The sequence below is a fragment of the Populus alba genome, chromosome 14 (assembly GCF_005239225.2).
Source record: "Populus alba chromosome 14, ASM523922v2, whole genome shotgun sequence".
NCBI lineage: Eukaryota > Viridiplantae > Streptophyta > Magnoliopsida > Malpighiales > Salicaceae > Populus > Populus alba.
Window position 1 is genome coordinate 1053756 of NC_133297.1, and position 10668 is coordinate 1064423.

Consider the following 10668-nt stretch of genomic DNA (forward strand, 5'->3'; position numbering starts at 1 on the left):
ATATTTTTCTAGAAAAACAAATAATTTTAAAAACAATATGTACCACTTTACAAAATATACATTGAATAAAAACCCCAGGCTGCATAGCGGTCTTATTAATAATAAACAAATAAAAAATTAAATAAAAGGAAGAAATGGAAAATGAAATATATATATTAATTTTGTTTTCTTTTTTCCTTAAAAAGAAAATTTTTTAAAAAATCACCTTCTTTTGTGAACAAAATATCTAGGGATGAACTTCCCAAAAAATCATAACGAGATGACCAGAATCAATTTCTGGGCCGATTCAACAAATCTCTTGTAAACCACATACAAAAAAATCACCTTCATTTAACAGCATCATCATGGCGATGATATCTCCAAAATCACTACTGCAAGTACCATCACCTACCTGTCTTTCCTCTGCAAAATATGGCCAATTTCTCTCAGTAACAACCACCCCTACTTTCTCTCCCAAAAGAACACCCCTTACTCTTATCACTACCCGCAGTGCTAAGAAACCCTCACGTCTCATCATGGGGGCCTCTGCATCCAGTTTCTCAGCAGACATAGGCGAAGTCCTAAGCGATGTTAGCATTTTTAGCACTGCCGGTCAACCTGTCCTGTTTAAGGATCTCTGGGACCAAAACGAGGTTTTAATAGTTTCTCTTAATCTAATGTTGCAACTGTGTGTAACAGTTTACTTTTAATGTTTAACTCAATAATTTGTTGGTTAACTATGTAGGGAATTGCTGTTGTTGCCCTTTTGAGACACTTTGGATGTCCTTGCTGGTTAGTCATGTAATGATGTTTCCTTGTCTTGAAAAAATGTTAACTTGTTATTAACATATTTATTTGCCGTGTGTGGTTTTTTTATCATGATGATAAAGCTGGGAACTTGCTTCCTCATTAAAGGAATCGAAAGAAAAATTCGATTCATCCGGGGTCAAGCTAATTGCAATTGGTGTCGGTACTCCTAATAAAGCTCGTTTGCTAGCTGAAAGGGTATGTAGTGGTTCTTGAATTATCCATTTTGTTTTGTTCATGTTTTACAAGCTGGAATATTGATAGTTTGGCAGCCATCAATCATTAAGCTGGTGACATTTTACTAAATAAAGATTGAAAATTATTGTAATGGATCCTTGGACACTTCTTGCTTTCCTTTCTTTCTCTAACAAGTTAAGTTTAAGGTGAGCGGCTCAATTTAGGGTGGTGCTGTTTTGTTTCGTGTTTTTTTCGTGCAACAGTTGCAAAAATCGTAACACAGAAAAGGAAAAGGAAACCTGGGCATGCGCGGACCTATTTATAAACCTGCCTTCAATTCAATAATCGTTATTCCTTTTTTTTTCTTTTTATATTGTAGTGCCTTGTTATTGGAATCACTTGTGTGTTTTTGTGTGTTACATCCAATCCATATAGTAAGAACCTCAATTTGTAAAGTTTCTATTCGTGAACTTTTGTCTTTTGATTTGGCTTATTGCCTTCCGCTCTAAATTTTGCAGTAAAGCATCTTCTGTAACCTTTCTTTCCCAAGGTTGGAGATGCTTACTTTTCTGTACTACTGTACCATATAAATATATCGTCAATGAGCAATTATTCAATACAACAGGAGATACTCCTTCTCCCTCACATACTAATGGGGATCGCAGTTTGCGATTATGGCGGGTCCCACTTGCATGTGAGAGGCTGTTAGTATACTGCTGGAGTGTTGAATAATCTCCATCATCGACCATTTTTTCAGGAAATTTCAAGCCATCACTGCATTTCTTTCTTTTGTTGTTTTTGCAACGCATGGAGCTGTTTTTCTTTGGGGCATTGCTGTAACTGATCAATGTCTTGTTGATGTTGCATTATCAGTTACCATTTCCAATGGATTGCCTTTATGCTGATCCTGAGCGCAAGGTAATAATATATATTCAAGTCTTACATCCACTTGTATTTCTTAGTTTACTATGGCAGACACTGAAAGAGACACTGTATTTTAGGCTTATGATGTCTTGGGCTTGTACTATGGTCTTGGACGTACATTCTTCAATCCGGCTAGTGTAAGCTTCCTTTTTTATGCTTTCTGTTGAAGTCTGCTTGGAGCATGTCTTTATTTGCAGCAGGCATCATTTTTCATGTTTTTGTTACAGGCTAAAGTTTTGTCAAGATTCGATGCTCTGCGAAAAGCTGTGAAAAACTACACCATCGAAGCCACCCCAGATGATAGAAGTGGTGTACTGCAACAGGTTTGATTTATTCCTGTCTACTATCCAGTGATGAAGAATTTTTATCTATAGATTACCTGTAGGTCTTGTCATTGGTCTTCCCTTGATAGAGTTGCAAACAAGCCAACCCAATCAGTACTGTCAATCTGTTGGTGTTCAAGCTTGCTTGGTTCAGAGTAATGTATTCCCTAAGTTCCTAAAGTTTTACTGTGATCAAGCATCCCTCCATAATTCTAAAGGTTGCTTGATGGCCCTTACAGTTTAGCAAGTAGTGAAGCTTATACTCCTTTTGTGTTCCATTATCACTGCTAAAATATCTTTTGATTATTTGGTTCAAGAAACAGGAAGATGAAGTTTTACAAAGGACTCGTAAAATAATTGTCAACCTTAAAAATACAGGTGTCCAAATCCAATCAGAAACTCAGGAAGCTTGACCTTGGTTCATTTAAGCATGTAATCCGAAAAATCAAGTAGCAATATAGACATGCTGCAAAGCTATTTGCCAATCCCAGTAACGAGCTGTTTATGAATAGTTCATCTGCAAAACCATCTTCCCTTGCTATCATTCAACCAAGTTCTGTTTTATTTTTCTCAGGGAGGAATGTTTGTTTTCAAAGGGAAGCAGTTACTGTATGCCAGGAAAGATGAAGGGACAGGAGATCATGCCCCGTTAGATGATATCTTTGAGATTTGCTGCAAAGTTCCTGTTGCATGAAGGTTCACCGTGTAGTAAGTATCAATATTTCACTGGTTAGTTTCCTGCTTTTTATCTGCTGCCTTGTAATAGCAGCAAAAATAATAATGGTTTTCAGTTTTAATGAGGAAATACTAGCAGTGGCATATAATGCCTGTCAAGTATAGCTATCATAGCTCGCCTGTATATTTTACGCGTATCTTGTTCAATTCTGAGATTACAGGCACTTGACAGAAACTTAGTCATATAAAATAGAGCGATCATGTTTGTGTCATGTCATGCTATCATAGACAACTAATGTAATTCCCGCATTAATATATAATTACAATGATGTGATTGCTTAGTTCTTGTAAATAAAGGCTGATTGACAGATGCAAAGAAGAATATTTTGAGAGGAGGGAGGAAAAAGAATAACCAGAATGAGCATTTACTTGGAAATTCCTCGTATGTTTTAACAAAAAAAAAAAAGTTAATCTATCCTCTTTTTCTTGCATGTCAATTACTAGGAAAAGTTGCTCTTTATTCCCCGTATGTTTTGCTGTAGTAATGATCACGTTGAAGTGGAATTCAATATTTCCTAATCTATCACATTATGAAGCTTTAGCTTCTATAACAAAGAGTCAAATATGTTATAAAGAATCTATGATATCTATGGTAAATTTGCGAAATGTTATGAAAAACTTATGGCACGGAATTGACGAACAACTCCGGAAATTAACATGTCCTGAACTAGATTATGATGCATGAATTGCTTGAATCGAATTTGTTCTTGCTAGAGCTTCTCAAAATGGGGGATACAAAAGGTTTTTGTTTAAGATGACGATGTACTGTTAGAGCTGTCATCATGCGTGGAACATTGTAATTATCAAGCCATGGAAAATACAATCAGCATGCCTTATAGTGGTTTATGATCAATTGAACTCTGAGATATGATTACATAGCACTAGTTGCATGGACCAAGGTTTGGCATGCTCCAAGTAGTTGCTAATCTCTCCAGCTACCGATGGAAATGACTTGATCAGCTCAAGCAAAACCTCGTCTTCTTCCTTTTAACCCCAGGATTCTATCAAGAAGGCTTCTTGTTCCAAATATCAGGGGAATCAGCTGATTGAGTTCTAGATAGAATACTGGGGTTAAAAGGAAGAAGACGAGGTTTTCTCCCGAAGATGGTCCCTTTACCTTGGGGTTTAAAGCTCTTTATCTCCCCTTGAACCCATGTGGATCTGTCCATGCTAAGGTATGATAATTAATATGATTATAACATATGGTTTTTGATTACTTGGAGGCAAATGCCTGGAGTGATAATGAACCACTGAAAAGCTGCTCTCGTTCTGAGTTTTGTGTGGGATATGTACTGCCGATAACGAACCTCGGACCAATCCTTGGAATGATATGTATATGTGACCAAGGGATGTGCTCTCAATTATTCTCCCGGGTCCAATCCAACAATGGCGAGCTTTAGGCTGATTGGGCTATCAAGACCTTCAAGAGCCTAGACCGATGATGTGTGCATTCAGGTGGTAGTACGAGGACGTCAGGATGCCTCTGGATCCAAACAAAATTGGGTCATTTGAGTTGACCTTGAAGCCCATTATAACCATGGGCCACTGTTTCCTCGAGCGTAGCTGTGGGACAGTAGGCATGGGCCATATCTAAAGAGTGCGAACCCCATGTCCATGAATGTGGGTATGAAAAGTTAGACCCAAGTCAAAGATGGTTCATCATGTCTGCAAAACATTAATGGAGATCATAAAGAGAAAGCAAATGAGCAATCTAGTGTTACATTGAGCCGTAGAGAAGGACAGTTGTCACGTCAGTTTTTTAATGATGATTAGTAAATTTAAGTGATATTGATGACAATGCGGGTCTTCAAAATCCTGTCGAATACCATTTCTACTGGTTAGCTACATGTATAAATGACCTCATTCAACAGGAGTACGAAGACTCTGGCTTGAATATGCTAGAATGAATTGTTTTTTATTTTTTTAAAAAAAAATATTTTTAATATTAATATATCAAAACAATCTATGATTATTTTTCTTTAAAAAATTATAAAATATGATTTGAACTGCCAAACAAACAACCTCCTTTATCATATTTGAAAGTTCGAACGTGCACCTAGAATGATGGTAGAAACTACCTTCTTGCTGCATTGTGCTAACATTTCCTCCATTGATTTCCCTTTTCTTTTCCCGAGTGTTTATCATAATCACATACATTTCATTTCTTGCCTTGGATAGGCATGCCATAAACGAAAGCAGTGACCTAATAGTTCCACTATTAATGAATCAATTAGGGAAATTGTTATAAAACTCTGCCAGCTCAACAAGTTAATCTTGTATATAAGCCAAGATAGTTAGAAACAAATATCACTTAAACAGCATTGTTTAAGGATTTCTTTTTTAAAAAATTCCAAACTTTGATCAACCGGGATTAATTTACTGGAATCATGACATGGGTTTTGGCTAAGTTGATTCTTGAGCTGGGTTGATCCATGGTTGAATCTTATAATTACGATTACATTACATGTTGCACTTCTTTTCCAGTCGATGAAAGCTCTTGGATCTTCTGTAATTCCAGTCGCATGAGGATGGATATGCAATCGGCAGAAAAACGAATATGTTTCCCCATTCAAGTGAGTGAACCAATAAAGTAAAAAGGTGTGCAATGAGAAAATTCTTGTTTCTCTGGTAGATACGTTAAGGAAACTTTCCCAGTTCATCAGGAAGTTTCAAATTCATTAACATCCAGTGGGTTTTGAATATGAAGTTGTCACGGGGAGCTCAGTTTTACTCCAAATCCAACGCATGCAAATTGGCCTTTTCACTAAAAAAATTAAGTGAAATTTAACCACCCAAGTAAGAGTTAAATCAAACGGATGGCTGTCCTAATCAATCATGCTTTCCAAAGTCAAATACGTCTGCCACCTCTTTAGAAAAACACCCAAATGCCATAAACAAACATCCCTCTTTGGTGTCATTCCTTGTGCTGTTGGGAAGACAAAGCGAAAGTGGAAAGCAAATTGATCCATATTTCCAGGGCCTTTGTTGCAGACATGAAAGGCACCTCTTGTAACCAAAGATGGGATAGGAGTTTGGATTTTTCTTTGAAAGAAACCCTACCTTATTTTGTATGTGTGTGTATCAATATTATTCACTTGTATCCCTGCAGAACTTTCTCTGTTTGCGCTCTTTCTTTAATACAATTCAAGGGTTCCAGGAGTGTGGACAGCTTGGTGATTGGTGCTTTGATGGCATCAATAAGTGAATATAGGGTTGGGCCATTGCTTGCTCCCCATGTAAATCTCCATCGGTTTCTCTATTTGTGAAGCAAAATCTAGCAAGGTCTTGTCTACGCAGCAGGGCTATGATCACCGCTAAGTTTAGCCTATCTCTAGCCTTTTTTTTTTATGACAAGATAAATCTGTTCAAAATTTTGGAAATATTATTTCCTTTTAAGAAACAAAACGCTAGTTCTTACACTGACCAAAGAAGTCTAGAAAGAGAATCTTATTTCTGAAAAGGACATGTCACATTTGCCCTAGACCACGACAATTCAAAGGACGGGGGAGGGAAAAATTGAGAGGAAGGTAAAGCAAGTAAAGAGAGTAATGAGGTTAAGTTGGGAGGAGGCTGTAAAGAGCTGGCAGGAACAGATGAACAGGCCACTTTATTTTTGCACAGTTATTATACCCGTTTCAGTCTAATTCTCTCCATTAACCTTCCAACTTTATAGTTGTAAGACCTATTTCAGGGCCTCGCCAGTTTAGAGGCCACGTCAATTCTATAATTATTTTGTTTTGGATAAGAAAATAAAAATAAAAATCTCAAAGTAGACATGGATAGGTCACCCAGATTATGAATTCACCTGTAAAATCTCTCAAGTTTAGACAAGTTAATATTTAAAACAATTTTAAATAAAATCTAATTCAAATTAAGTTATGGAACAATGAGATATCAAGTTAATTTATCAAGTCAGTCCGATTTAATAATGAATCACAGTTGCTTTCCATGCAAGTGCAATAATCTATCTCAGTGTTGTCTATGTTATTTTTTGTCCATTTTTTCCACTATTACTTCTTGTTCTCTGCAACAATATTTTTTCAGGTCCATTAAAAAGTGTTTGGCATTGATATTAAAAAGTATTTTTGAAAAAATTTGAATTTTTTTATTTTAAATTAATATGTTTTTAAATCATTTTAATATATTAATATCAAAAATAATTTTTTTAAAATAAATAAATATTATATTAATAAAATTTAAAATAAATAACATTTTAAAAAGCAACTACTATTATATTTCTTATCCTCATCTGAAAAATTCTGATGTTACAGGAGTAAAGTAAGGTGACAAGGAGTTCCTGTACATTTGAGAACCAGAGAGTAATTAACTCCATCAGGAGTTAACTTGATATTAAAAATGTTCTCCGTCATTGGTTTCGCTTAATAGTTAATACTGTTACGTAGTCATTCTCTTACGGCCGTTTGTTTTATACAAAAATATTTTTTTTAAAGTTATTTACCTGAAAATTAAATTTAAAATATATATTATTTTTTAATATTTAATAGTATTATAAAAATAAATAAATTTTTTTCAATATTTAATTATATCATAAAAAAATTAAAAATTACTTATCAATATTTTAATTTTTTTCAAGTTTATTAAAAATAACAAGAACTAAATTTAATAAATAAAAAAACTGAAGAAAAATAAAATTAATTTTATAAATTATTTCTAATAAAATAAATATCAATCAAAATATAAATAGTAAGATGATTTGAAAACATAAAAAATATATAATAAAATAATGTTTGGAAGTGCGGTTGTGGTTGCAGTTGTTTTTCAAAGTGCTTTTCACTCAGAAAAGTATACCAATAATATTTTTTTATTTTTTAAAAATTATTTTTAAGATCAGCACATCAAAATAATTTGAAACCCATAAAAAACATATTAATTTACTGAATTAATTTTTTTTAAAAAACACTTTTAAAATTCAGTCGTAAACACGACCTTGAGATTAGACGTAATAAATAAAAAATTAAAAAAAAATTAAAATTTTTAAAAAATTAATTTCATAAATTATTTCAAGTAAAATAAATATCAATAAAAAAATAATAATTAAAATAAAAAATATCAATTACAAAATTAACAAGAGAAAAAATTAAATAATAGTAAATAAAATAAAAATAAAAAAATTATATAAAATCCAATTCTAAGAGATGATCAAAATAAGATATATAACAATTAAAATATTAATGATAAATTTTAATATAATCGATAAATAATATATATATATATATATATTAATTTTTTTATAATTAAAAAAAAGCAAAATTTTGCTACGAGGAAACCACTTTTGATGAAATGCACGGTCACGGAAAACAAACTGGCATCCACAGGGATCATTAACGGCTAGAATTGCCTCACTTTTTTGCTTATGATTTTTGAATAATTGGTGCCTTTTTTCGTCATCGCAGTGCATCATCATCCACTACACAGTCACAAATATGAATTTAATACTCTTAGTTTTTCTTTTTTATACACACACACGTGTGTGATCATTTACTCGCTTAAGTTCAAGCATTTCTAGGTTTTTTCTAATTAAATAAAGTGCTATGTTAATTCGTAGTGGTCTAAGCTTATGTTCCATTATTTATTGTTTTATATAATGTATAATTAGATAAATAATGAAAAAAAGGGATTAACCAATTTCTTTTTAATGAATCAATTATTTTTCCTTTTAGGTATTTCATGAGTACTGCCTTATACATGTTTTATGATAATAGTAATGTATACAAGATGTAATAGTGTATAAAAAAGTTTCTAAACACCCCTGCGTTTAATTTATTGATCAGCTTTACAATGAAAGTGTCAGGTTATTGTTTTAAAAACTGGATTTGACGCCTGAATTGGTAAACTTAATGAGAAAAAAAATTAAGATTTCGTTTAAAATTTGATTACCAATTCATTAATTTTTTTTATTAAAACAAAATCGTTTTAATTCAATTTTTAAAAACAATTAAATCAACTTTCTTAACCCATTACTCAATTCAGTTAATTTTAAAAACTATCATGCCAATAGATTCATGTGTCTCATCATTCTCGAGATATTGTTGTTCACTTGGCATGTCAAATTTGTATTTGTATTTGTTTTTCTAAAATTCAACAATAAGGAATAAATTTGTATTAACTTTTACGTCAATCAAGAGTATCTCTCTCGGCAACATTAACAAAAAAAAAAAAAAAAAGAGCAAAAGCGGGCTTGAGGCTGTGCTAGCTACAGGCTCCGCGAAAGGTGAGATTGGCTATGAATATCGCAAGGCATTTGCTGAGTATAGTTGCCATGTCGTGGCTTCTGACATCCCTAAACGAATCAACAAGAGATTAGGCCTTGAGGAGAGTGTGTCTTCAGCTGTCATATCCAAGCATTGATGTCTTGACCATCGACGCTGGGCTAGGAAGTACCGGTCCTTCAGCTGAACTATCATTATATGTTACTAGAAAAGCTTGGGAAATCAACGCCCTAGGTAGGGCAGTCAAGGTTTTTCAAAACCCCATGCCATGTTCAATACCTTGCATGCTAAACTAAAATCCCGTTTGTGGTGCGAGAGGTAGCAGCCCATGCCTTGTTTTTAAACCTGCTTTTTTAAACCAGAAATTAACCCGTAGACTAATACACAGTTTGGAAGAGACACTGGACTATGAAACAAAGTCCAGTCTTTCAAAAGTCACGGAGTTTTGGAGTTTCTGTCATGGAGGGTATAGTGGTCAATGCCCATCGAGGACAGTTGACCTAACTGTAGTTCTGTTGAAGGACCACTGGGAACCTTGTTAAAGAGAGGAGACACCGAGGTGCTGCTTCCCCACCAAAGGGTGTCGAGAACGAGTAAAAGCAAGTTTTGCCGAGGCAACCAAAGCTCCTTTGCTAGGCCCAGGAACCATTTCTAGCAAGCATTTTAATGCCCTAGTGCTGTTGCTGGTGGGTTTGCTCATCATTACTTCAATCAGAAAAGGATCTTTCTTTTCCATTCCATCCGTTCTCTGTACATCAATCTCTCTTGAAATTCCTCCTTTCTTTTCCAAACCAAATCATTTCCCCGCGAAAATCTGTCTCTTGAGCTCGGTCATGCATGATCTTGCATGCACATATCTTGAAATTTATTAAGTAAACATTATCAACTCGGAACATCCTTGATAGAAACTATGTCAAACATTTGACCGACACGAGAATTGAGATAAACTTCGTTCCAAACCAACCTTGAATTTAGTAAAACCTCAGAGCAAGCTGACAGGAGCCATAAAGTAAGGTCATCATATATACTTGAAACATATATTAATTACAAATATTCAGCTACAAATTGAACAACCACAAGCTATATCAAATTATCTATGTAATTATACACTTGAGGGTCTAGCTCATTGGTCAACAGCAAAGCTTGTCTTTGCGAAGGTCCTGGGTTCGATCCTTAAGAGTACCAGCATGTCACCCCCGCGGTGCCTTACCTGTCTACTGGGCTTGCAGGATGTTCAGTGGGCCCGAGGAATAGTCGTGGTGCGCGTAAGCTGGCCCGGACACCCCGGGTTACCAAAAAAAAAAAAAAAATTATCTATGTAATTCTAAGCTCTATATTGAATAAAATCATGCTAGATATAATTGTTTTTATGGGTGAAGTCATGGATGAAAGAATATGCTTGGAAACTAACGCGTGAATGAGTATGTGGAACGTCAATCGAAAGCATAAGTACATATAATTCCATGGTTTTATACATATGAAATCCATTTAAC

The 10668-nt window shown here is 34.3% G+C and overlaps 1 protein-coding gene across 1 annotated transcript; it reads left to right on the top strand.

Annotated features, from left to right (window-relative positions):
* Positions 1-209: 209 nt before the first annotated feature.
* Positions 210-3226, top strand: LOC118037143 (thioredoxin-like protein AAED1, chloroplastic). Its single transcript, XM_035043049.2, has 7 exons — positions 210-632; positions 725-771; positions 870-984; positions 1837-1881; positions 1965-2024; positions 2115-2210; positions 2785-3226. Exons 1-7 carry the CDS (start codon positions 345-347, stop codon positions 2902-2904), a joined length of 771 nt encoding a protein of 256 aa, XP_034898940.1. The 5' UTR covers positions 210-344; the 3' UTR covers positions 2905-3226.
* Positions 3227-10668: the final 7442 nt, after the last annotated feature.